Genomic DNA, 27,886 nt, shown 5'->3' on the forward strand with positions numbered 1-27,886 from the left:
GTGTATGGGCAGATGTATATAGTGTTAATTTTTTAACATATATAGCCCTGTACGACGATAAATTTAGTTACCTGAGGAGAATCAGAGAAGAGCTGCTTTTGGTTCTATTAAAAAGAAAAAAAACATCAGGCAGACAGATATTCAAGTATAAAAATGAAAATTTAAATAATATTGATTCTTCGCACTGGATTAAAATTTGCAGCCGGCATTACGCGTGACGATATACATCATCAACAAGTGTGTCGTTTTATACAAAATAAACAATCGAAACCGGATGAATTTGAAACCAACAATGTTAATCAAGCGCGTCACACGTCATGCAAAATCAACTCCATTTGCGCAAACAAGTCCGGGCTGAAGCACAAATGAGTCAAAAGGATTTGTAACGGGATACTTAAATAAATATAAACCAGCTGTTTTATGATGATTGTGACGATTCATGCGCATGAGATCCGAATACGCAAATTAGTTGTAAAATTGTTTTTGCGTTCTAAGTCTCATGTTGCCCTCTTTATATCGTAGTTCATTGACAACATTAAAATTATAAGACATGGTACAGTGCACGCTTATAAAACATATAGAAAAATGAGAAAAATACCATTCGGTGCCTCTAGTCATTTCTATTTGTTGTGAACATTGCGTATTATGCATCTAAATAATACGAAGAAATATATTATCAAATGATTTTAATACCTAAATAATTTCAATTTGAATGAATTGAAAACCGCGATTTCAATATCTAACGTCATATACTTTCAAATAATCACGTTGAAAAAGAAAATTTTACGTAGAAAATGTTACGTTTACTCGGAAATGTCACATTTGGTGGGTAAAACAATCAAAATTGGTTTCCATACTAATCTTCTTCTCGCCGAATTTTAAATTCCAGTAGGTCTTTCGTGAGTTTTGCTGTTTCGCTCGATAAATTCCTAAAATTCAGTCTTATCATAATCATAAATCCTTTTAAAGGAGTAAAATATTTTTTGTAGAAGTTCGTTACCGTACTTTACGTTTACATCGTAATAATTAGCGTCTTCCCAACGATTCGATTTCACGTGCTCATCCAGATGATATCTTGACGATAGCATGCCGAAACACCGAGGATCTTGATAATAATTTTGGGTTTGGCTGTAACTGGGCTCCATCGTACTTGTGTTTCGTCTCGGTGACTTATCCTCGATTTTGTAATTCTTCGGATTGTGCGTGTCTGGTGTACTTTTATTTTCAAATAAATGTTCGTTAGAAACTCCATTGTATACGAACTCGTTAAGAGCATCGAGATGATTGTTTTTGTATCGCTCATTCTGACGATAATCGTGGATCTGTAAAATAAACGTTACACTTGACTCTCTATACACATTGGAAATTATCGACAAAAAAAAAAAAAATAAATAAAAATATTAAATACATACATAATCAACGATGCGAAAAACATTGTCACGGTAGTACTTCTTCAGATTCTTCATTTTTCTTCTCGACGTTAATTGTTCCGCTTCAAGAATAAAATATAATTAAATAATAAAAACGAGCTATGCGCGTATCTTCGTTAATCACTTATATTATCACGATACACTGTATAAAACATAAAGAGAATCAATAAAGCGAGCGAGAGAAAATGTATCACGCACACCTCTGGCCCTAATACGCGAAACGTAACGTATATATAAGCGAAGAATGTAAACACACGCTGTATAATAACCACCTCTGATATTAGACAAATACAAGCTCGGAGCTATATCGCGCGCGCTGGGCTCGCTACTATACTACTGCTGCTGCTGCTTCCTAATGATACATGTACAAATTTACACCTGTAAACGCCCGAGCACTTAATTGCCATTGTTATAGCTGTATACGTACACGAGAGCCGCGATACAAGTGTGCGTATGTGTATAGCTTTGTGTCTAAGCCCGAAAGATAATATCTAAGAATTTATGCGCTCATTAGAGATGTGTGTATGTATGTAGTCTCGAGCGCGCGATACATGTAGGGTACTGTGCAATGCAGTATATATAGTGGTCACCCGCGAGCGAAACAATGAGTGATGCGCCACGCGTCGAGGAAAAGGAAACGAAGCTGGTGCAATTGAATGAGCTTGAACGCGCGCGGTATTATCGTGGCTAAATGGCTGCGCAGCATGAACCATATCTTTTTAAAAAAGAGAAAAAAGGTAGCTCATATCTATGTACGGGGTTTATAAAAATTGCGGTGTTATAGTGATTCATTCATGGTCACATATATACTCAGCTTAAACAGCGATCCAATATGCATAGAGCATGGATAGATGTATATTTAGCGGAGAGAGAGAGAGAGACGCCGGCCAAGAGAGCTTGCTTTTGAAAAGCCGATATCGCGCTTGCTAATACGCGCGTATGCCTTTGGCTCCCCCGAACAATTCCCGAACAGCCATCGGATCTCGGCCGCTGCTGCTCTAGCTCTTCCTCCTACATAAACGCGTACATATACGCGTATGCGTTATATAGTGCAGCAAGTATAATCTATAGCTTCGTATGTGTATGTGTGTCTGTGTGTATTATCCAATGGTTCAAGCTCTGCTGCTTCGGCTGCTGCCGCGTTTACGATGATAAATTATGAGCAAAAGTTTCGAGCTTGGAAAATAGCCACTACTACTACTAGCCCTTTGCAGACTATATAGCCCATTAAATGCTGTCTATAATATGTATATCGGGCGTTATATAGGATAATAACTGCGCGCGCCCGAATGAGGATATCTGCGTCTACGAGAAAAGTACACGGAGCTCCTCTTCACGTCATTATCTCTCTCCTATATCTCTGCGAATATCTTTATCCATGTATCATAGTATCGTATCCTCCCAAGTGGGAGATCGCTTTATATATCGTACTCTATAAACCGAGCTCTTTGTAAGAACTTTATCAAGTGGGATACGTATTACAGTTATTCATATTCGAGTTTCACGAGCTGCTGCGAGCTTTAATATATATTCGAATTATCGTATCGTTTATACATACGCGATGCTCAAAATCTGCGAGCTATTGGAGAAATTGATCGACGCTTAATGGAGTGTAAGTTTTGCTCGCTATATATAAACTACTACTGCTATACGTGGGCAACTTTGCGCACCAAAAAAAAGAGATACATGTCGTGCGGTTATAGTGTAGTTTGATGGTATGAATAATAAACGGATGTGCCCCCACCGCCGAATGATCGATCATCTTCGAGTTGACTGATTGTCTCTTGATACGATCGCGGCGCCGCGCAATTGATATCAATTCGGGAAAAGTTACGAGGAAAATACAAAGCTCTAGCTGCATAAGTCAAACTGGCCTGGCCTGCAAATTCCGCTGCAGCTGCGGAATATACCCTGCTCGCTGAAAATTTAAATCTCGACTATGTTATATAGAAACGGCTGCTGCTGTTATATCGCGGGCCATGAGTTCGAGACAAGGACAAAGAGAGAGAGAGAGAGAGAGAGAGAGATACGTATACGCCGTAAGACCAATGTCAGACTGTCAGAAGCAGGCTTAACGGAGAGAAGCCGAGTGTCGCCCCGTCGCCTCGTCGACGTCGTCGTGCTCGCTAGACGTGCAAGAGCGAGATAGCAGCGGCTCGGCATGGCGCGCGCGCGATGTAATATAGAGTTTCGCTCGGGTACTAGGATACTCTCGGCCCCTTTTGACTCCCTCACGGGCTGAAAATCACATTCATCTTTTGCATTAATAACAGCTCTCCAAGGCGGCTAGGTTGCTGCCGCCCGCGCCGATGCTTCGCGAGAAGAGAGTACTTGGCTTTAATTCGCTCGCGCACGGCTGACCTTATTTTTACACGTACTACTACTTGGCGGCCCCTCCACCCGTACCGACGACGACAACGACGACGACGACACATGCTAGGCTAGGCTAGGCGCTCTCGCTGTTACAAGATAGTGTTCTTCTCGTGCTGAACAGCTCGAAAAACGAAATAGCAGATAGCTAGCTGTATCATAGCTGTTGCCTATTCACAGGGACGCGGCGTCGTTGTCTAGGATCTTTTTTGCCGCTCGAGAAAGATGTCGTCGTAGCAGCGCACAAGGATTAAATTAGCTTAGCAGTCGCTGCAGCGTGTTAATTGCTTTTTGTATATAACACAAGAGAGAGAAAGAGAGAGAGAGAGATAGAGCCCATCCTAAGAACGCTCAAGCTACACCAGCTATCATCTTCTTGTATATAATACTGGGTTGTGTATAACGTCTGTTGGTGTGCTGCGGTTGAAAAGAATCGAAGCCGAGATATATCCTGGTATATATATACCTGCTCTCTTCTTGCCAAGAGAATAATGTTGATGGCTAGTCACCGAGCAATATCCTCCGAAGTATATTGAATTAGCTCGGGGCAGAGCTAGAGAAAGGAGACGCTAATGGATTTAGCCGCACGAGAGATATATAGAATTAGAGAGAGAGAGAATACAAACTAGTGCAAACTAGCCGGAGGCGGCGATCGACCTGCTGTCGACGACGACACAAGTATAGCAGTACTAGTAGTAGTATTATATACACACTATAACACAAAGCAGATAAATAAAGCAAACTTTTCCGAGTGACTTGTCCGCCGTTGAATTTTCTGCTTGCTGTTGTTGCCGTCAAGGAGAGAGGAAAGGAGGATGACCCCTGTACAGATCACGGCAGTGCAGTAAGAAACTAGGCTGCGAGCAGCGTCCAAGTTTTCTCTCAGCGAGCTCTGGAGCTGTGTGTTGTCCCCTCTCAACGGCAGATATACACTTGGAGCAAAGCGAGCTGTCCGTATATTACATTTTTTACTCTGTGTGTGCAGTGTGCCGCTGATGCAGTACAACTGCACTGATTGATCATTCTTGTCTCGGCTCTCAGCCTTATATTATGAACTCGAATCTCCAACATCAAAGCGTCCCGCTGTTCTTTTCCTTTCTTTCACACCTACGGATTTTTTAATAAAAAAAATTGTAATTATGAGAAGAATCGATAAACTCCGTTATTTTTTCAACTCGAGCTTCGAAATGATATTAACGTTTATGTAATATGATGGAAGACACCTCGTGTTATATCTCGCGAATACAATCGGTGCAGAGAAGACCTATACATAAATATAATACGGGTCAACTCACGCAGTTTATCACGAGGAAAATTTTATGCTCTGCACTGCGAGCCCTTCCAACGCAAGATACAATATATTATCCACGAATTTATATATACACCCGACTGAAATATTCGTTGACAATTATTTCGGTAACCGCAAGTATATAGTAATAATATACTGCGCGCAAGCGACGTGGAGAGTACCCCACCCGGCCTGCTGTGCAACTGCCGATATAATCACCCTCGACGATCATCGTTCGAATTTATCGCGCTGCGATATGTATATAGTGTGCTTGCAGCAGCAGCAACGGTTGTATTTTGACGCCTCTGCCCTCCTCCTCCTCGCCCATTATATTTTGTGTGTGCTTAAAATATATACACAGATACCTCGCACTTTTGCATCTCGCTCGCATCGTGTGACTTGAAGCGTGCGAAGCATTGAAAAATAAATTATATCGGTAATTGCTGCTGCACTTACCCCAACTTGTCACATTTTTGCACGCTCTTCTATGGATAATGAGGGCGCGGGTACACCGCTTGATACATATTTTATGTATTATTATTGCGCGCGATCGAAGGCACGTAAAATAATGCTGCCAATGATCGCGCGACGGCCTGCATAATTATATGTATGACTATTTGACTCGCGATCGCAGAGCAGCGCGCCAATGAAAGTTCACTGAGCTACTGGTGACTATTTTTGTACATCGCAGCACTCGATTATTCATGCAACACAGTTTCACGAGAAAGAGAGAGAAAGAATCGAGAGTAGATTTTACCCATTCATACATGTAGAGATATAAATAGCGTTTATTACTTGATTAAAATTAATGAGTCAATGATATCACTCTTGATACTTATTATATGTTTTTTTTTGTTTTGACTTGTGTTATAGGTGACTGGGATCGTCGGCAGAGCCGACGTGCTCGCCTGCGTCTTCTTCTTGTTGTCTTTCCTCGCTTATCACGGGTAAGTGCACCAAATCAAATATCTCTATACTTTATTGCACACGTATACATAGATATCAGGTACTATTGCCTTCTAAAGCGCAATGTCGTGTATGTAGCTGCGCAGTTGCTTTTATGACAATGACGAATGCACGGATAAATCGACATCATGCTTGCCGAGCTCTGTAGCCCGAGTCGCATATTTAATTAATATACGCGGGACTATGCATAAAGCTGTGTATGACGTTTCCACTTCTTTTTTCGTGCTTCGTGTACGTATACTGCACTTTTTGTTTCGTTGACGACATGAACTCGCGGCTGGGTATATACGAAATGAAAGGAAGTAACAAATAATCATCTAAAAATAGAGGGACAAAAAAGTTAAGCCGGATATACATGCGAAGGCAAAGAGAAAGAAAGAGAGAAAGAGAGAAACAAAATTAGCACTTGCTCCTCGCTTGGCTTTTTATGCGGGTAATGGGTGTAATACATACACCAACACATTTCTACTGTCGAAAAATGACTCAACTTGTATGTCTTTCCAACATGCACACGTACAGAATTCGCACGCATTATATCAAGCCCTCCATGAATAGTATACACTAGCAGCAACAGCAACATAGGAGGAGAAAAGCGAATTTACCCGCGTCGCAAGCTAGTGTGTGTATAAGTGCGTGTCTCTATGTGTATGAGTGTAGTGCACGCGAGAATTGGCGCGCTTGCGAGCTTTTAAATGATGAATGGTCGTTGCCTCGCTCGCGATGCCACTGCCTGACCTATATTTGCTTAAGCATAGAGAGAGATAGTGAGAGCTGCGAAATGTAGCTTGATATAAGCGCGCCCTTCGTACAAGCAAAAAAAGGGCGAAAAACTGCAGTCGGAAAGAGCCGAGATACGGAGGGAGAAGAGCGTCAATATTTGAGTATCGTTGATAACGCATTAGTTTTTCGTGTTTTTTAATGATCGTTACGTATACACTCGATCGTACAACGTAACCTCAAAATGCTCGTGTAAGTTTACATTCTCGCCTCGCCCACCTGGATCTCTTTGCACAAGCTCGCACACACATACACACTTACACACGCGTCCGTGTATACTTGATTCAGCTTTAATTAACAGCACGAGGCGTGCGGGGTGGGTGAGCGGCGCGAGCGAGCTTCCGACCGAGAGAGCTAACGACGAAAAAGAGAGCCAAGAGAGAATGAGAGAGAGAGAAAGCGGAAGATAGATATGCACACGTCTAACGATGCATTATGCATGAATGCACGTGCTCAATAAGTCAGAACGCGCGCGCGCCGCGTATCATATATGAATACATAGCACGCATAGCAGCAGAGCAGTAGCAGCAGAAGCGACATCAGAGCGAGCAGCTGAGAAGCGCAGATTTTTTTTGCCCATATCCCGGCGTAGCAGCATCGGTAGCGCAGTGGCGGCGGGAGCACGAAAAAATGAGCCTCAAAGCGGCGAGTCTGTGTGTGCAGTGTGCGGCATGAGGGCTGGGGCCGCACTCGGCTATTTCACGCGAGCCATGCATAAAAGCAGTGAAAAGTTCTCTCGCTCGCTCTCTGACCATGATGCGCCGCGCAAGCTCTCGTGCCGCGGTAGCAGTCTCGCAAGCTCGCTTGTTAAAACGCGCTTACCGCACTACTAGATTGCAAGCTATAACCAAATGGCCGAGAGGGAGAAGAAACGCGTGATTCATTTTTTTTTTCTTTTTTCGCCTTTTTTTTGGTGGTGCCCGAGCTTTTGGGTGGAAGCACGAGCGAAACTCGTGACGCGTGTGCATAAAGAGAGAGTGGCGCGTGGCGGGCGGGATATAATCATCGATTCTGGGCTCGCGAGCACGATCAGCAGCGCGGAGGGGTTACTGTGTGTGTTATAAATCTCGAGAGCAGCACGACTCGAGCCCGCGGTGGCCCGCGGTGAAGGAAATTTATATATTCACGGGGCAGTGAGCGAATATAACCGATGGGTATACATTAGTTATTTACACATCAAGGGCTGTATGCGGTGTGGATACAGTCGAGGTGTGTTTGCAGCGTTGGGGCGCTGTAGTCGCCGAGGCTGCGTAGCGAAGCGAAGCAGCCGAGGCACTACAGCGTCCGCAACGCTGCAAACACGCTGAGACGTATCCACACCGCTAACAGCCATTGATGTGTTAACAATTTTTCTGCATAAGAGCTCGTTTTGAGAACTATATCATGCATAATTGTTATGTTCCATTTAATTTCTTTATAGCACTCTAAACTAAAAACTGTAACTTGGCCGCTAGTTTTCGGCTCTCGTCTACATACTGTATATGCGTATGTCTCGTGTAAAATACTGTACATGCAACTTGTGTGGATATGTTTTTTCTGAAAAACGAGAGGTTGCATAAAGCACTGGTTGTGCCAACTTGAATCTCATTACACTGATTTTCCTAGTGTCTTGATGAGTAGAGTCGGTATAACATCGGTCACGCTGCATTTCTTTCCATTATTCAGTTTCTACTGCTTCATTTTTACAGTCATCGTGTTTAGTGCGAACACAAACATGAATTAAAAATGACATTTCTATCTCGTGTAGATATGTTTGTATTCAAGAAAGAGAGGTTAAAGGCAGCGCGAGTTGGCCTGCCACTTTGACATGTAGCAGACAGCACAGGCTACACGCACGCGAGCTGAGCGAGTCGTCTCGGCTCGAGTCTGCGGGATCGCATACAGTCGAGGAGAGCAGCGCGCTACGTGGCGACAATTCACACTTCTCCTCGACTGTAATCAGGGCTCCTCGACTGTAATCAGGGCTCCTCGACCTGTATTCAATTGATTTCAGTACGAGGAGAAGTGTGAATTGTCGCCACATAGCGCGCTGCTCTCCTCGACTGTATACGAATGCCTTACTCACTGAGCACGCTCAGCGCGAAATCAGCCTCAAACGGGCTCGTATGCTGAAAAAGATCATAGCGCCTAGTGGCTGCTACCGCTGCTGCTTTTTCAAGCATAAAAAAAGCGATCCGCGCTCTGGGTTATATAAGTGCCACGTGCGTATATCCTCTATCCAGCGAAGGAGGAGGAGGCGTCGCCGCGAGACTCCACGGTGCGTGAAGAGAGATAAACTACTAGCTGCACCTTAGGAAAGAGACCAAGACCTTTGCTCGCCGCTGTCTCGTGCTACCCATTGGCTCGTGCAGGGGTGGCGGTATGCTATATACCTCTTATCTCTTTTGCGCGCTGTACACACACACAGGGCGCGAGATCAAACTTTGGCCATTTGTCTCCCGCGCCGCGTTGACTATATATACGGTGTTTCGCCACTGCACCACGCGTCTTTCTGTCTTTGAATTACTCGAGAAAGATGCATCTCGTTGGCGGTGGGTTAGCTTGAACTGCTGACGCTGTATTATCCGTTATTAATATCATATAAATGTGGCGCCTACTTCTACTGTAAAATTAAAGTAACTGATACTGACTTTTTTAAGGTACTTTTTTAAATTGAAGCTCTTCGAATAGCGTGAGCAGCAAATGAAAGTCTGCACGGGCATGCCACTTTTTCTAATTCGCCACCTCTCACATATACAGAAACGGATATATTTTATAATGTACTATGCGAAGGGTTGAAACAAGAGAAAGGGCATCTATATATTTAAATTCAGAGGCGCGCGTTATGGCGATTAATTTGAAACGAGGCGCCGATGGCCCATACAGCTATATACACATAATAGCGCCAGACCGCGAGGCCTGTGCGCGTATTTATCTATATATACGCTCGTTCGCGACACGAATGTTCCATTTGGCAGATTAAACTCATATATACTATACATACATAGATTGAAAAGGATCGAGCAGTGCGCGCGGCGCGTGAATCGAATTCAATCCTTAATCGCCGAACTCGCGCGCATTGGCTACTAGCTGCTAGCTGTGTATATATAGTTCCCTTATTTATAAACGTTCACGCGTATATAGATACACTTTCACGCGGCGCATTATATAAAGCCGAGGATAATTGATCAAATTTTTCGTGCTATGCATCTATTGCGTTGGTGCACGTACGTAGTGGGATAACTATTTGTGCGATGCACGATGTATATCTACGTGAGTTTATATTATGTGATTATCTAATCAAGAAGATAGAGAGAGAATATAATAATAATATAAAATGTATAAATCGTGCGTGAATTGAGAAGAAACAAGCGTATAATAATCGTTCCAGGTCGAAATGTTAAACATTTTATAGTTAGATTTTGGTTAAATAATAAGTTTCTATGAGGCAAAATAGCCATTAGAACTGAATATTTAATAATAACAAGTGTTACGTTTCTTGCTACAGCCGTATAATACTTTTTGTTACTTTTTGTTCTAATTATTGATTAAATTTTGACAATATAAATTCTTAAAATTTATAAAGCTAACTTTAATAGACGATGTTGGCATTTTTACACAGAAATTATTTTGACTTATTCTAGTTTTCCAACTTTGCCACTTGCAGATTTATAAATAAAGGTATTCGCCATCTTGCGGTGGAAGCTCGATATTATTACATCGTATTTGAAACGATTGAAATGTTTTTCTAGGGTCAATTAAAATTCGTTCAATATATTTCAAAATATTAACACATTCAAAAAATTTTCAAACGGCTATTGTTTTATCATTAGGTCAGTTGTTTTTACCAGTTGTACGCACGTACAACTGGGTGTGCGCACAATGATCACTATTCAATTATTTTCATCAATTTTTGAGAAAAAATCCCGATCCACGAGGATTCAATTAATTTATATCAACTCGTCCGAGAGCAGTTAATAATTGTTGCAATTTTTCAATCGAATTTTTATTATCGAATATTCCGTTTTTTCGTTGCAGGCAGCAAACTGCGTACGTATGGAGCAGCATCGGCTTCGGGGCACTGTCGATGCTCGCCAAGGAGACCGGCGTCACCGTACTGTCGCTCAATCTTCTTTACGACCTCTGTCGCTCTTGGCATTCCGTGAAAAAGTGAGTATCCCAACGGATCAATGCAAAGATTGAATTGAAAATAATGATATTAAAAATTTACCGATATTAAAGCATAAATATAAACTGATCATCGTCTCGCGTTTACGGTTACAGGTCTATTTTCGAGGCTAAATGGAACGACGAGTCGCGCCTGTTTACACGGAGGGCTGCCACTTTGTTGGTTTCGGTAAGTCGATGTGCTGCAGAATATACATACATCTATATCATACTCACACACGCGCGTTCCAACCCCCGTTGAACACGTGTATAATTACATTTAGACACACGTACGGCCTGCGTCCTGATCCCCCGCAGCGATACACTCTATATATTGGGTTAAATACCCACAAACATATGTGAATACTCGACGTATAAATGAAGCCATACGCGCGCGCCGCTGATGTCTCTATATATATTCAATATCCACACCCACACACGCTTTATATTATGTATAGTACGTATATGTACGCGTCGATCGATCATCAGCCGCGGCTGAAACCAGTCGAGTATATTTACTATCGCGAGCGACGCCTGCGTGATCATTCCATTTTTTTTCTTCACCTGCATCGCAAAGAGACGTACGCGAGTGATCCTATTAGGGCCTGTCCGATCGAATCCACCGAAGCTTTTTTTGCGCTTGCGGACCGTATAAGTGGTGAAAGACTACTGTATTATATGGCTCGACACGGGGCCGAGTTGAAATTTACAACTCTGCACGCGAGCTGTAAAGAGCGACAGTGGGAGAGGAAAACAATTCGACGAGATAATTTTATAAAGCGTTGAAAAAAACTTTGATTTAAAAAAAATAGTATAAACTCCGGATGAACGCGTGAGTTTTAAATAACAAAAAAAAGAAAGAAATTGAATGAAAAAACAAACAAGCGAAAAAGCAACAAGAACGAAATCTCGGGTTTTGTATACTTTCTCGTATCTCTGTCTCTCTATTACTTATTTTCTTTTTTGTTTTATAGAAGCTCTCGTGTGTACGCTTGTGCATGCGCGTAGATGCAAATAATGCTGGGGGCAATAAATCCCATTTACGCGCCGTAAATGCTGCGCTGCACGCGTACATACATGATTTGTTATCATGCACACCTAACACTATATGGCCAAAGTTCTGACAGGCCTGTGTGCCATCGATGCATTGCTGGATTTTTATACAAATTGATAAAATTTTAAAAGCTAGGTGTATCGGTTTAAACTTGCTTTTTTGATTCAATTTTTTTTTATTTTTCCATAGAGCGCGAAAGTTTTTGAACGGAAAATCAATTTTTTTACTGGATGTGATTATAGATGAAAATTGTGATTTGCCAATTTCAAGCGCAAAATGTATGCAAATTGCATTTTGAACAAAATATTTTACAGACGATAAACTTTTTAGTTCGACAAATAAACGAGTGGTGTGAATCTTCATTTTTTTTTTTTTACAATAAACATACACAAGCACAAGAAGACATTAATTTTTTTCATTACTCAAGGGGGGAAAAGTACCTAAAATCTCGAAATAGTATATTACGTGACAAGGGACGAAAGTCGAACTTCCGTCCCTGCGAGGTTATGCACCCGAGGCGAAGCCGAGGGTGCAAGCTCGCAGAGACAGGCGTTTGACTTTTGTCCCGAGTCGCGTATACGATTTTTCTTTATCCCCGCTCGAAAGTACGTTTGCTTAACATAGTTAAGAAATATTTTATTAAAAAAAATTGTATCTATGAATTTACGCTTACATGGCAAAGCCCGCCGACATTTGCGGCCCGAGCGCAGCGAGGGCTGCTGGTCGACGGCGGGCTTTGCAACAAATATCATCAATAATAATGTTTATTAGTACATAACTAATATTATTAATAAACAATTGTAAATCATAGATAACTATGGCGTTAATAAAACTCAAACGATCCCGTAAAGTATAAGCATGAATTAGTACTATATCAATGAAGTAATTCACTCAATCTGAGGTAGACAAGTAGAAACTTGAGTGACCTAGAATATTGTTTAAAGTTGAAAGAATTTTTCAAAATATATTATAAAAATTAACATATTTTGACTGTCTTTGTTGTCTTAGATCTCATTTTTTATTGCAACTACCATCTTTAACGATTTAAATTTCGAATTGGAATTGAATATAATGAAATGTGTACGTCAAATTATGGCTATTCAATTTTGATACTTCATAGAATTGTTAGTCTTTTAATATTTATTCAATTTGGCATATGTACGTCATAAACAAAGTGAATATAATTCATCTATTGCATAGTCGAAACCAAACGATAATTGAAATGTAGGTTGCCGTAGTCATGGAGATAATAACTTTCGCGCGATATTGACGGGGAGCAAAAGTATTACTTTCGTCCCCGAATTCGAAGATGAAAGTACGTACTTTCGAGCATGGGATGAAGAAAAAAAATTTGAGAGACAGAAATACACGTCGCTGCAAAGTCGCTACAGTCACGGATGTCGAGCAGTGCAACTTGCCGCAGCAGCCAAATTTTTTGATCATACGAGGGCCAGTCGATTCCATAACGCACTCCGGGAAATTCCGGCACGACTTATGGAAACGTTCGTTACTTGCTGTGCCGGGAATAAAAGGATGGCGCTACTCGAAGTACACGTTACGACGCGCCGAGATATGGCCTCGAGTCTCGACTGCAGCGCCAAGCGCACGGTGGCGGTATCATGAACTGGGGGAGATCTAGAAATGTGTACGATTGAATGTATTTACATACAAAGTCACGAAGGCACCCACCATAAACAACTGATAAATAAACAATCATTGATAATACCACATTACATTGATAAAACAAGCATTTCTGCGAGTTACTCTTTAGGCAAATAGTTTATTATCTGTAGGGAAATAATAAAAAGGCACTTGTGTTACGCCATTCTTACTTTTGCAATCACGCATACAACACCTTTTTTACTTTTTACTTTTTTCACTTCAGTTTTCAATCCTTTTTTACTTATAAAAAATGCAACTACTCGTGGTTTCTAATGTATTTTTATACATTAACTCTCACTAGCATTGACCGCTCACAGTTCATTTGCCTGATACCATGGGCGCTACATGTCACAGACTCGAGGCCAATAGTTCCTCGCTGCTGTCATTGGAAGTATAACGTGGATACCTGCGGTGGAATATAACCCTGTTATTTCTCTCCGAGTAGTCCAAAAAAAATTTTTTTCTTCATTTTTGATAAATTTTTTATAAATGTAGGTTTAAAGTAGCTTTCCCCCTTAAATACAGACAATTTGGCTCTCTGATAACTCGGCTGCAGCAGATAATCGTGCATTAAATTTCATTTATTATAATACGCCTGCACGAGAGCTTATGCTCATTGAGGTGGAACAAAGGGCCTCGTGCAGATCTCACAGCTAAAAGGCTACACGCGAACTCGCGCGCGATCCCTGAATAATACTCGCGGCAAGATTCGGCTTCGCAACGTATATGTACATGCCTCGGCGTACAGTGCGCACTAATTCACACACGCGTACACGTATATCCGCGGAACAAGGGGCTAATTACCGCGATATTATTGTATTATCTGCTCGAAAAGAGAGGCTTGTTGATACAACATGTCGGTTGAATTATTAGCGAACGCGAGCGTTTGTAATGTTGAAATTATATTTACAAACGGGCATTGTAATTAAACAATTAGTCTGTATAGTTTTCTTACTGTAAGAAAGAAAACTTTTGTATATTAACGCTGGGCCTCGATAGTTGAAGTTTTTGTAGTTTTATTAAAAAAATTATTAACGTTTCGCCGTTTATATACAGTCCAATTGGAATATATACGTATAAATATCGTCTACGACGCTTACAACTCAACTCAGGCAATTCAATATTTCAAAAAAATTACATGCGGTTTTTAGTGAAATTTCGTTCAAGTTCTAATTCTAGCGGATGCTTTTTACCCAGCCATGCTTATCCATTTTGAAAACGATTTATGACTTTGTCGTAAAATGTAATGTACCAAAATTCACTTTAGTCCAGGCGTTATATTGAATTATGAGCTTTTTTATTCCATCAACAGATAGAGTATTGTAAACTGGTTAGCGGTGAAACGACTTCCCGATTAGCATATAAGACATCTTGCTCGAAGGAAAAGGGATGTGTACATATTACTCATCTACCATTGAACATTGACGACCAAACGAGTCACTGTCAACATCCTGCCATTGTAATTGGCATGGCGTTGAATCGGTGTAGGCACCATCTGTCCCTCTGCTGCTCTGCGTCGTCCTGGCAGTCCTGACTCTGCGCCCGCCACAGCACGTGTGGCTGCACGTCACGAATCGCATCACTCCGTCTATTGGTCTTTGTTGACGAGAAAGATTTTACATCCGATGGGTGAGTTCGTAAGATTTTCATGAACGTGTTCAGCACGAGATGTAAATCTTTCGGCAGATTGTCCATACCTACGCCAAAATCACCTATCAATGAATTTCATTAATATTAGGCGCTACTCTCGTGTAGCTTGGGGCGCGAGAGAGAGATATTGTGGGCGATCGCAGACAGTACAGTCCATTACGTACACGTGCACGCGAGCGAGAGTTAGCAGCCCACAATCGCTCTATTGTATTTGACTACACACGCACGCACACACATGCATACATATAAATACATAGAAAGAGGCGCGCATCGGCGCTGCAATCGAGATAGACATCATTACGTAATCCGATGGGCATTAGAGATTTTGATGAGTTTTGACTCTACTCTTCCAGTGTGCCGCAAGCTTAACCACGTACATAAGCACACAAAAGCACACGTCGTGTGAATGTGTGTGCGTGTGTGTGTGTGTGTGTGTGTGTGTATGTGTGTACAATAATAGGAGAGGACGTTTCTCTTTGTGTGTCTGTGCGTGCGTGAGTGAATGTACGCGTGTGGTGCAGTGTCGCGCATTAAATCACTATCAGGGACAGTTTAAATAGCCTCGGAGTTCTCTCCAGCTCACAATATATACAGAAGCAGCAAGAGAGAGAGAGAGAGAGAGAGAGTTAGCCGAATTTGAGCCATTACGGATATAAAGCTTTCGGCTAACAGCAGCAGCCATACATCTACACGCGTAATTCTCATCTATACGGATGCGCAGAGCGTTATATAGTACACAAGCCATGTGTATACGTGTATACTACAACGGAGGGCATAGGCCCTACGCTTGTTTGTAATCCAACGTCGCTTATGCTTACTAAATGCGTATATAGGCTTGCAGCAGCTCTAGCTGTATCCATGCTGCTGCTGCTGCTGCTGCTGCTACTGCTGCTGTGAGCTTGCACGAGGCAAACGGGCGGGGGTGGGTTGGCGCGCGTGATGCGAATCTCAAGCTCCCTGAGTGCCATGCTGCCGCCGCCGTCGCCGCCGCGTCGCTGCAGTGCTGCTGCTGCTGCTGCCCCAGCGTATACTGCAGAAGCAGCTGTATATATACTATATAGAGCGCCGTTGCCGGTAAACGTACCCTTACGTATATAGGTATACATATATTATGTGTACGTACGTCCGCATAAACGGCATGACTCTTGTTATGTGAGTGTATGTGTATAGCAGACGTTTTCCACTTCTGTAAGCTCGCAAGCTTGTCGTATATATATGGGCTATATCACGTCAACTGTCCCCCCTCAGTTTGATTTGATTTTTCATATTTTATTCTGCTTCCCAAGGATGAATATGGAAAAGTTATTGAAACATGATTTTTTATGTAACATTTGATGAGGAATTCAAATTTGATGTCAAAAATCATATTCATAAACTCCAAGTACCTTAATTTCTTACTTTCAACCTCAGTGACAAAAATAAACATGTTCGTATCCAGCGATATGGCCAATATTGTAATATGTTCATCGATACACCAAAATACAACTTTTGATAAACTTTGGTCATCGGCAGACAAACATACTTCATTATTGAACTTCATATGATATGTGATACAGTATTGGCCATATCGCTGGATACGTACATGTTTATTTATGTCACTGAGGCTAAAATTTATAAATTAAGGTACTTGGAGTTTATGAATATGATTTTAGACATCAAATTTGAACCCCTCATCAAATTTTACATAAAAAATCATGTTTCAATAACTTTTTCATATTCACCCTTGGGAAGCAGAATAAAATATGAAAAATCAAATTCAAACTCAGATACAAGAGGGGAGGGGGGGGGGTCAGTTGACGTGATATAGCCCATATATACAAGCGTGCCGCAATACATGTATAATAGCTCGCCCTCTCCACCTTACGTACGAGCTTTATACTTCTCGAATGTACCCTTTTTTACGGCCGATATTTTGATTTATTTCCTTCGATGCTGCCACTATAGCTGCTGCTGCTGCTAAGCTCGATTCGCAACAACACGTATTTCCGAGATGAATTTCCAGGCCTCGTTGTAGTACCCTATTCTCTATCTATGGCTATGTAGTAGTATTATATAAACTCCGGCTTTTGGCATCGATCTGCAAGATTTTAACTTTAGCCGGGGCACGTGTAACGAGCGCACGTTCGGACTACTACTATCACTACGACTACGAGATCATAAATACGGATTTTCGTGCGAGCTCAAAAAAGCCCTAACGGTGAGCCGGCAAAAGTAAAATTTGTGTATATTGAAAGAATGAAGAATAAGTGAACATCGTTTAGATTACGAAGATATGTCTAGATATAAATGCCGAAAGAGAGAGAGAGAGAGAGAACTGCGACCGTGCGGATATTTATCGAAATTGAATTTAGTCCTGCTCTTCTTTTCAATACACGCGTGTGACGAGCTTTTTTTTCTCTTTCATCTGTGCTTCGTCCAGCTCGTAGACGCGCGCGTGACCCGGCCGGCTCTCATGTATAACGTATTTTATATTCCTCGCCTCTTCTCTCTCTCTCTGTCTCTCTCTGTCTCTCTCCTCTACGATCTCCTCTCATCCGATAATCTCGAAAGATTTTTACGCGCGCGTGAACTCCGCATGCATGTAAATAAATTCGACACGCAAGCTTTATATTTATGCACACGTACGACGAGCGGCCGTGCGCGTCGCGTATTATGTTAAACGAGAAATCCCCGGTGCCCCACACACACACACACACACACACACACACACACACCTACACATCCTAAATCTATGGGTGTGATACGATATCCTTTCAATATAAAGACATCCCCGATGCGCGCGGGCGACCGGAGCTGTTTTTGTTCAGGATTTAGCCGTGCGGCTGCATGCGGATAGTAGTAAAGTTAGAATTCAATCGGGCAACCGAGAGCTAGCTCAGCCTCAGCCAGCTGACGTGTGTATGTATGTATGCGCTCTCGTGCAAGCTTATCCCCTATTCAGAGGTTGAATTCTACATGATAAAAAATATATTGGACGAGTATATTATACAGACTTGCTCGTGCGCGGGTACGTCTCTTTCGCTTCTCTTCTTCTTTTTTTTTTATATACGTTCGCTTGACCGATCTCTGCACGCGACTCGCAAGCCTATAGATACCTCACATACACGGGGGTCGAGCTTTTTTTCTATCTATCTATCTCTCCATCTCTCTCGCTTTCTTTCTTTCTTCGCCACCGCACTGTGAGCCAACTCGAGCGAAATCCCTCGGCCGCCGATATGAATTCGATATTGTACGTCACGAGTGTACGCGCGGGCGATATCGTATGGCTTCGGAGTCGTCGCTGTTCGTCGTCGTCGTCGTCGTCGGTGTGCATATGTGATTTGCAACATCACCTCTATGCGAGGTACTACCCACCCCTCTTATGTATGTATGTATAAAGCTGCCGCACGAAAAATTTGAAAGAGATCGTCGAAAGATCGACGACTCGGCTATTATCCACTCACTGACAGTCGCGAATCAGCGCGAAATCTAATACTCGAATAAGAATAAAAAAAAAAGAAAAAGAAAAAAATGCATTCATACGTAAAATAAAAAATATATACGTGTAATATTCATACACATATGCGATTGTTGTTACAGCTCGGAGTTCTGCTTGTGCTGAGGCTCGCTCTGCTTCATGGCACACTGCCTAAGTTCTCGCCGCAGGATAATCCCGCCGCCTTTCATCCTTGCTTTCACGTGAGGTGAGTAAACATGCACCATCTAGATGGTATATAGCTCGGTGAGCTAGCTCTGGCATACATTCATGCATGCGTATGTGTGTGTGTATGTGGCAGTTATAATATGTGCACAACACTTTAAGCAAACAACCTTTTCCGTAATCTGCCCATCCGAGCTCGACGCGGCTCCCATCCATGACCCTCTTTCTTTCTTTCTTTTTTTTTTTTTTTTCTTCATGCATTACATTTTTTTTATACTTTGCTCATGCTATCTGTGCCCAACGAGAAAGTAGGGTAATTTTATTCATTCGAGCGAAACGTTAAATTGAAATTCTTTCCTCTTTTTTTCTCTCTTTCTTTNATTTCGTATCGACGTGTACGCTGTACTGCCGTGTGCGCACATACACACAATCTTCTTACCGAGCGAACTCGCTTTTTCCGGCTTATCTTCTTTTCTTTCACTCGATACAAATCAAATTATTCTAGACACATGGTTTTGTTGCGCGCGCGCGAGTAAAAGAGTGAGAGCGAAAAAAGTCAGTTTATCCTGCTGCGCAGACTGATTGGCTGCAAAAGTAGCTGTCGCTCTTCCTCTCTCTCTCTCTCTCTCTCCGCTGCTAAAAGAACAAACATCAACCGAAGAGCGAGTAAATAAAAAAAATTTTCTCGCGCTAGAAACAATCAATATGTGATACATCGCGCACTTGTGGGTACGAGCACGGCGGTGTTCTCATTCGAAAATATGCGCTCGCACATTGCTGATTAAAAGCCGCAGCCGCAAACTCGTGTGTACCAGCTTGGCATAATTCTTGAGCCAAAAAGCTGACTTTCGCGAGCTTTTACGTTCGAGCTTGCAACAATAAAATGCATTTGTGGGGAGCGTAAGACGAATAAGTTCCGTGTATGTATACGAGAGCTTCAAGATCGTTTTAAGGCTCGCGCGCACACGCTTACATATAAAATATGGCGTTTCATACTTGACTGTATATTCGTGTATACATGAGCGGGGTAAGGCGAAAATTCAGATGAGTATATTTGTGCTAGAAAGAGAGGGAACAATTTTGTTGTGTAACCGTAAAAAAGTGCACGCTCGTCTATTCGTATGAAGTTTTCCTTGTGTACGGTTGGAAGTAAAATAAAAAGGACACAACAAAAAGAGAGCAGCCGTTAGCTCGAATGAAGACGTAGATAAGATTTGCTGTTTATGCACATTTGTGGTGGCCGTAGCTTTTATTCTCTTATACGCTAGCTGTCGGGCATACGTCTTCCTGTATGTATATCTTTTTTTCGTACACAGCCGGACAAATTCTAATACGTCTTCATTCAATCACTCTCTTATTCTCGTTTCGTCTGTTGTTTTTATTCATTTCTTCTCTTTTTTTGGAATTTTTTTGTTATGTGCTCGTGAGTTGTGCGCAAAAATGTATACAACAGTCAGTGTTGAATTTAGTATTAATGAATTTATATTACTGAAATATACCACACTTCGACTTATACAATTATTTTGACTTTGTCACTTGCAGATTTACAGATATCGGTATACTCTTGGTGGAGACTGAAAGTAGTATTACCGAATAAAAAGTAATCTAAAACTGGTCCAAATTTTTTGAAACAGTCGAATGATCATTTTAAGATCATTTACATTGTGCATAATTATTGTAACATAATTACCTCCAAAAACATACTAATTAATACTTATGTACTTTAAAACATTCTTAAAAATCTGCAACCTAAAAGTAGTAACTTTCCCGCTATCATTTACAGCTCTCGTAATAAAATACTACTTGAACGGTATTATTTTGGTCATCAGGCCATTATTAATGTTGAGCATATTTCTACCGGGGTTATATACTCATTGATTAATTGAATGCAAAGAGGCTTAATCTCTCGACATTAACCAGCAATCTGGGACGATAATTAAAGACTCGGCGGTTTTGCTCGTGAACTTTCAGAAGCTTTTTTAAGATAGAGAGAGAGAGACCATAAAAAGTTGAAAACTTGCCCGAGCGTCGAAGCATCAAATAAAAGTGAGGAAAAACCCGACGAGTAACTCGATTGCTGAATAAAGGAAGAGCGAGAATGGAGGAAGAGGTATACACGTGAACGCGTGGCGCGCTTATATATATTATAGGCACACTGCTGCAGAGAGTCACATTGGCGAGGAGTTAAAAAAGACGTTGAGCGCTCTTAGCGCGTCGGTTTTTCACTCGTTTTCGCTTGGCCACTGCCGCACACACATAAACACCCACACACATAGACCGCGAGTTAAAGAAAAGGGTCTGAAATAGGTTTTTACAGCTTTTCGGCTGTTTAACGGTGGCAATAGCAATGAAAGGAAAAAAGAAGAAAATAAAGAAAGCCACGCGGAGCAAAGAAAAAAAAGCGGTTTCGATTTCCCAGCCGAGGCTTATCGGCGCCGCGCGTTGTATATATAGTACAAACGATGAAAGAGCCGCAAGTACAAGGACGCGCGCCACGGCGGAGTAAACCGCGAGACCGTGCGCTCGACTGCGGCTCCGCGCGCGCGCGTACTGCGCCGTAAAAACCGATACATCGGCAGCAGCGGCAGGGCACAGCACACGACGCGCCGAGCCGAGCTAGCGTTTTTATTGCTCGTGGGCTTTACATTTCAAGGTAGAGCTGAAGCACACGAATTTCCCGATATACGTGCATGTGCACTGTGTACCACCACTACCACCACCAGCGCCAAACGTTTTTTTTACCTTTTTCTTCTTTTTTATTTCATTTTATTATATTTTTTTTTTTAATACAACCTGCAAGCACTAACCCTAGCTTATATGTACGCCGCCGATGCTGCTATGTGCTTGCGCAAAGGCATAGGAAGGTGCACAGAACCATTTATATATAATCGTCGTAAAAAATAAAAGGCTCTTCCTCTTTTTTTTCGTTGCTACATGGCCTCGATATTCACCCACAAATTATTGCAATAAAACCGTTTGCCAATTTTATTGTTTTGCCTCTCTTCCTCTCTTGTGCGTGTAAGTGTTTGATATCCATTGTCATAAAATTTTGGGCATATAACGTTCGGCATGGGTAGCTATATCCAGAGTTTAAAGTTCCATAAATCGCGAGGGGATAAAAATTGGCCGTTTCGTGCGAAGGAGGAGGAGTAGTTTTTAAATTGCCGCATGATATTTGCCATGCACACGTATATTTTATTTATATCTTTTCAAACGCCCTATGGGATCGAATGAGAGAGAGAGAGAGAGAGAGAGAGAGAGAGAGAGAGAGAGAGAGAGAGAGAGAGAGAGAGAGAGAGAGAATGAGAATGAAGATCTCCGCTGCAGCTTCAAGGAAGAAGTATAATGAGAATGTAATTGTAAAGTTCTGTCGTCTCTAGCTTATATATAATATATAACTATATATTATATATTTCAAATAAGGCAATAACGCTTGAGGCTATGGCAGGCTGATGCTGCGTCGTCGTCGGTCTGCCGCACAGACGGTACAACATTCATAAGCACTTAATGCACTTTAACAGAAAGTCTTTGAGTTTGCGGGGGACACAATCCTCGGCTCATCCTTCGCTTTTCTCCACCCCCTCCCCTCCTCCTCGGTTATAATACTCTTTTTTGAGAAAATCTAAAGGCAGCTAGGCAATATGCCCTGTTATATCCCCACTGCTATATGCCGCAGCAGCCGACGAGTAAAATGCTCGTAGCTATTCAGCTCTTGCGATGCTGCCATTGCATATACGCACTTTCTCCACCCCGCAGCAGCAGACAGGCAGGCAACCGTGTGGTTCCCTATTATTGCGGCTATATTATATTTCTCAACGCCTCGAGGCTACGATTTTCATTTCTCCGCCGCCACCGTGGCAAGACTTTTTCTTAACTACATTAAATAATAACCTGTTTGCCATCCTTTTTTTTTTGCTTCTTTGTATACCTTTATCTCTATATCCTGCGAGCTTGCAGCGCAGCGCTGCGATTCTCTCTTTTTTACCTACCCGAATTTCTATATCGGTGAGTCAGCGATATACGCACGAGCGATAAGATAAGTTTTTTCGTTCTTGAGGTAAAATATGAAAAATAAAAACTGAAGTTGGATGCGGTAAATAAAAATTCTCCTATCTGCAAATTTACTTCCTCGAAGGCGAGAAAAGCTTAATCTGTCATGATTCTTTTCTCTTTACTGCGGCTGTGTTGCTGCAAGAGAGAAGATGAGGTAAAATAAGCATGGCGCATTAGGGTGTCCGTTATTTCCCGACTTTTTTGTATTGCTTCTCCCCCCACCTAGATGTCTTCTATTTGATACGACAATGAGAAAGCCGGGTTACAGAGTTCGAAAAAATGATTTTAAGGTGGCCCCCAAGCGGCTTGAAGCTTACATGTATTTTAAATGGGAAAAACTTAAAAATTTGATTCTCAGCGATAAAAATGATGAAAAAATTTGAAAAAATTCGCAAACCCATGTATTTTATGTATTTTTTGACGAGGAATCGATTGGTGACCTTGAATTTGACCTTGAACATAACCTCAAAGCTACAGAGAACCAAAAATCGTTTTTTTCACAGTGACCCCCATTTTTTATTGCAGATTCGAAAAGAGCGGAAAATTTCATGTCTGATTATGTCTTTCGATTTTTTTTCAAGGGTATTCAAAAGGCGTTGCAGATATAGATAAAGCCCTAACTAGTAAAAACTCGAAAATTGCACGCTAAAATTAGGGTTTTATTTGTATCTGTAGCATCTTTATAATGCCCTTGAAAAAAAATCAAAAGACATAATTTGACTTGAAATTTTCCGCTCTTTTCGAATCTGCAATAAAAAGTGGGGGTTACCGCAAAAAAAACGATTTTTCTCAATATTTTGTTCGCTGTAGCTTTGAGGTTATGTTCAAGGTCAAATTCAAGGTCACCAATCGATTCCTCGTCAAAAAATACATAAAATACATGGGTTGCTGAATTTTTTCAAATTTTTTCATCATTTTTATCGCTGAGAATCAAATTTTTAAGTTTTTCCCATTTAAAATACATGTAAGCTTCAAGCCGCTTGGGGGCCACCTTAAAATCATTTTTTCGAACTCTATAACCCGGCTTTCTCATTGTCTTATCAAATAGAAGACATCTAGGTGGGGGGAGAAGCAATACAAAAAAGTCGGGAAATAACGGACACCCTAATGGCGCATCGATAATGACCATACACCTTTTACAAGACTTTCCCGATGTAAGCTGCTTTCGAATGTCTTTGATTTTTTTATATCTTTTTAAATATAGCTCGACCCGTGACCCGTGTATATATATTTACAACTACATCGACGGCTAATACCACGATAAGGATCGTCATCAGTATTGGGCGCGGGGGTATAGGAAATTGAATAAAACACGTCGCTAGCCGAGTGGCAGTGTCAAATACTCCACTCTCTCGCACCCGTCGATAATTGGGACTGTATACATTTGTCACAGTATATGGAATTTGCCCCAAAACTTTAAAAATAAATGCCGAGCACGTACACAACTAGAGTTGCGAAAGTCCGGGAGGGTATCGTTGCTGCAGCGCCACTTGCGTTTCTGCTGCTGCTGCTGCTGCTGTTTCTGGGACAGTATCGATGAGTAATTTGGATCGCATTTCTCTGTTTTCGCTTGGTGCCGCCGAGTTTGCGCTCGATACATAAATTATTTCGCTTATACGTTTTCGCATATTTCGCGTCGAAACTCCGTGCTAATATACATGGTTATACGATCGCATCGAACACGCTGCAGGGAGACGCAGTTTAATTCTTTCTGGCTCAGAGTATGTGTGTGTGTGCGTGTGTGTGGACATCGAGCTTTTATCAAAATTAAAATGACGCGACGCATTGTCGAAATTCCGCAGACGAAAATTCTTCTGGCATATCGTATACGAAATCTTGAGGTATGCGCGCTCTTTATACACAGACCGACAAAGGTGGTGACGAAAGAAGAAGCATATTCGAGGATAATTATGACGCAAGACCGAGTAAGAAGAAAAAAGTTCAAGTGTACCAGCGAGAGTAGTGCGATGCTGCACTATTTGATGTGATATGCACGTGCCCCAGCGGCGGCGAGACAAGCAAAAGAAAAGAGATAGTAGTAATAGTATAGTACCCTGTGAGTACGTTTGTGTTTTCGCGTTTTTTTTCGTACGTACGGTAAATATATACACATGAGGAACTGCACCCAGCCAAAGGGCGAAAGACTGGGTTAAGACGCTCCAAGGTATTCTCTACTTCTGTTTGACTCGGCGCGCGCGCGCGAGCCGAGATGCAGTCATCGTCGTCTTTGGGGTTCACCGGAGACACACTGCACGCGCGCTTTGCATACATCTCTATATAGTATAGTTCATTTCCACTCAACGCCCGAACAACAAACGTCAACGAATAAAAAAAGCAAAAGCAAGAAAAAATCCGTGCCCTTTCGTGTATTTTTCCCCCGTTTCTTTCTTCTTTTCCTTTTTCTCGCGCGCTCTATATGTGTGTACACCGTATACTTACGACTCTCCATGGCATGGTGGCGGCACGGCGCGGCGCAGCAGCACACACAGGTGTACACAGTGTACTTGCATTTTTCTTTCATCCCCCATTCTCAGTGTGTATATATACAACAGAGAGCGAGAGAGAGGTTGAAGGGTCGCACCGCTAATTGGATACTCATATACATGCACACACACATACACATACACACTTGTATATATACGCGACAAATAACATACAAATGTATGTAGCATGTGCGCTCGGTGCTTTAAAATTTGCCCCTTTTGCCTCCTCGTCGTTCTAATTGCAGAAAAGTCCATGGGGGATTGCGTTCATATGCGCTTGTATACGTACCTAACCGCGGCGTACTGCTGCTTAATTGTAAACAACTCGCCTAATATTCGCGAGACTTTATCACGTTCGGGTAAACGCGTACACGGGTAAGAGAGAAAGAGAAATAGAGGGATAAAGAATGAAATTATTATCTTTCCCCATGATAATACGTAAAGCTCGCGAAATCCGCAATTGCACACACTCGGATGATCCGGTTACGTAAGAACTTTGGCTTCGATATATCGTTCAGTACTAGTCAATCAAGATTCGCTTCGCCCACCCCCGCGCACACGGTGGCGGCTCTTTCTTGTAAATTATCCGCTTTCGCCGTTGATACATACACACACCGGGGAGGGTGGTTATTATTCCTCGCATGTGCACATGATGCAGCAGCCTATACCGTACTATATACCCTTGCGCGCGCGCGCGTGTCGCGTTATAGGCATATACACATCGCATGCCACAAATTACATGCATTCACTTGTGCAAAAGTGTGTGTATACCTCTACCTGTATGCGAGAGAGTTAGTTGCAGGGGATTTTAGCTCGTGGCACGCGCGCACGCGTGGCTGGAAGCTTTAATGCGCGAGCGAGCGAGCGAGCGATTTCTTATACCCAAAGCCCCGCACGCCATAGTAGGTATTATAGCGCGCGCCGGCGATATATATAACGATCATTACGAACACTTTGAGCCCATAGAGAGAGAGAGAGAGAGAGAGAGAGAGAGAGAGAGAGAGAGAGAGAGAGAGAAGCTATTATAGTATATACCACCTTACACGACGTTTTATCCCGAGAGCGAAGCATATGTTTATACGCTGCCGCCGCGCCAAGAGCGAGAGCTGTCTTTTCCGACTATGCGGAAACTATATCTCCCTCCACTCTACCTACTACTACACATGAACTGAGGCGAAGCTTGGAAGGGGGTAAAGCTTTCACTATTACACGCAATACGAGCCTCACGAGCTTGCACAAGTGAGCTTGCGAGCCGAGCATGTGTAATAGCTCGTGTTAAGGTTGAGCAACGCGCGCGCGGCATTTTCTCTCCGTTTTTTTTCTGCTTTACTTTTTTTTCTCATACCTCGCACGCTCGATGAGCAGCAGCGGAGTGAACGATTATTTCCCAACGTTTTCATTTATAAATAAAAAGGCGAAAAATATCCGCGAGGGGGAAAGATGTTGAATTTTCGGGAATTTTTGGACGGATTCCAACGAGTCGATTCGATATATTCGTGTGTACGTAATCATCGGTATAAACTCGGCGCGCGTGATATATCACATACACGAAGCAAAAAATTATTATTTTACAATTTTTTGATTAATCATCCGCGTGCAGCGAGTAGAGAAAATATACAAATTCTGCGCGGCTGCACGTCGAGCTGAACTTTCTCCTTCGGTCGCTCGCAAGCTCACTACCATCATTTTTTATCTCCTCGATGCTAGATGTACTTAGGAGCTTTCAAAGCCGCGCACCACCACCACTACTACTGGAGAAGGATTTTACTTGGGTCGGAATATTCTTTCGAACTGCTTCTCTCTTTCACTTGGCTAACTATGCGTAGTTACGACTGATAGAGACAGACCGAGCGAGTGAGTGAGTGAAATGGAAATAAATAAGTATGGCAAAGTAAGAAGGATGATGCAGAAAAAAAGGCGGTCGAAAGTAAGAAGTTATTACTGCGCGCGCCGCGCTGTGGAGTCGCAGTAAGAGAAAAAAGGAAGGGGCGCGCCACGAAGAGTAGTAACCCGCGAGATTTCTAAAGCGATATCCGAGCTCGATTGATCGTGAGAAATTGCTCCGCGAAGTACTGCTACGCTCTTCCTTTTCGCGAGGATCAAAGTTCCCTTATTCTCTCTTCTCGCTCGATGTGTAAGCGAGAGAAGACCGATACAATGTATAAGTCTCCATATATAGATGCTGGTAAAAAGCTCGCGAATCGTTGACGAGATATATTGATATTAATTTTTTTCTTCTTTATTCTTCTCTCTCCATCTCCTACTCGTCGATCGATTTGGCCGATTACCCGTTCTCATTGCTCTTAAATAAAATAATTCCTTGTAAAATCGTGTATTATATACTCTTTTGAGGAACTCTTCTTCCCT

The 27,886-nt window shown here is 42.1% G+C and overlaps 2 protein-coding genes across 3 annotated transcripts in view; one reads left to right on the forward strand and one right to left on the reverse strand.

Moving 5' to 3' along the window:
* The window catches only part of LOC106657122 (transmembrane and TPR repeat-containing protein 1-like), a 99,570-nt gene that overhangs the window by 44,145 nt on the left and 27,539 nt on the right, over nt 1-27,886 (forward strand). The window contains exons 3-6 of the mRNA XM_014378439.2: nt 5,962-6,035; nt 10,849-10,980; nt 11,095-11,167; nt 18,923-19,026. Of these exons, the coding sequence (XP_014233925.1) occupies nt 5,962-6,035; nt 10,849-10,980; nt 11,095-11,167; nt 18,923-19,026 (383 nt within the window). The remainder of the gene's footprint in view (nt 1-5,961; nt 6,036-10,848; nt 10,981-11,094; nt 11,168-18,922; nt 19,027-27,886) is intronic.
* On the reverse strand, nt 417-1,765 carry LOC106657121. 2 transcript variants are annotated; one of them, XM_023462954.1, is made up of 3 exons: nt 1,413-1,765; nt 1,001-1,322; nt 417-929 (listed from the first exon to the last, which is right to left on the reverse strand). In XM_023462954.1, exons 1-3 carry the CDS (start codon nt 1,464-1,466, stop codon nt 817-819), a joined length of 489 nt encoding a protein of 162 aa, XP_023318722.1. In that variant the 5' UTR covers nt 1,467-1,765; the 3' UTR covers nt 417-816. The 2 variants fall into 2 exon arrangements, with proteins under 2 accessions (XP_023318722.1, XP_014233924.1); XM_014378438.2 differs by having other exon boundaries at nt 1,006-1,322; nt 1,413-1,760.

This window comes from Trichogramma pretiosum, unplaced genomic scaffold (assembly GCF_000599845.2).
Source record: "Trichogramma pretiosum strain Unisexual culture from Peru unplaced genomic scaffold, Tpre_2.0 scaffold14, whole genome shotgun sequence".
NCBI lineage: Eukaryota > Metazoa > Arthropoda > Insecta > Hymenoptera > Trichogrammatidae > Trichogramma > Trichogramma pretiosum.

Bases quoted from the DNA above. Each gene is read 5' to 3' on its own strand.
- LOC106657121 (XM_023462954.1), bottom strand. From the start codon at position 1,466: ATGAAGAATCTGAAGAAGTACTACCGTGACAATGTTTTTCGCATCGTT. The intron at 1,323-1,412 runs GTATGTATTTAA...TTTATTTTACAG, and splicing joins TTTTTCGCATCGTTGATTAT to ATCCACGATTATCGTCAGAA. The intron at 930-1,000 runs GTAACGAACTTC...ACTGAATTTTAG, and splicing joins CGATGTAAACGTAAAGTACG to GAATTTATCGAGCGAAACAG.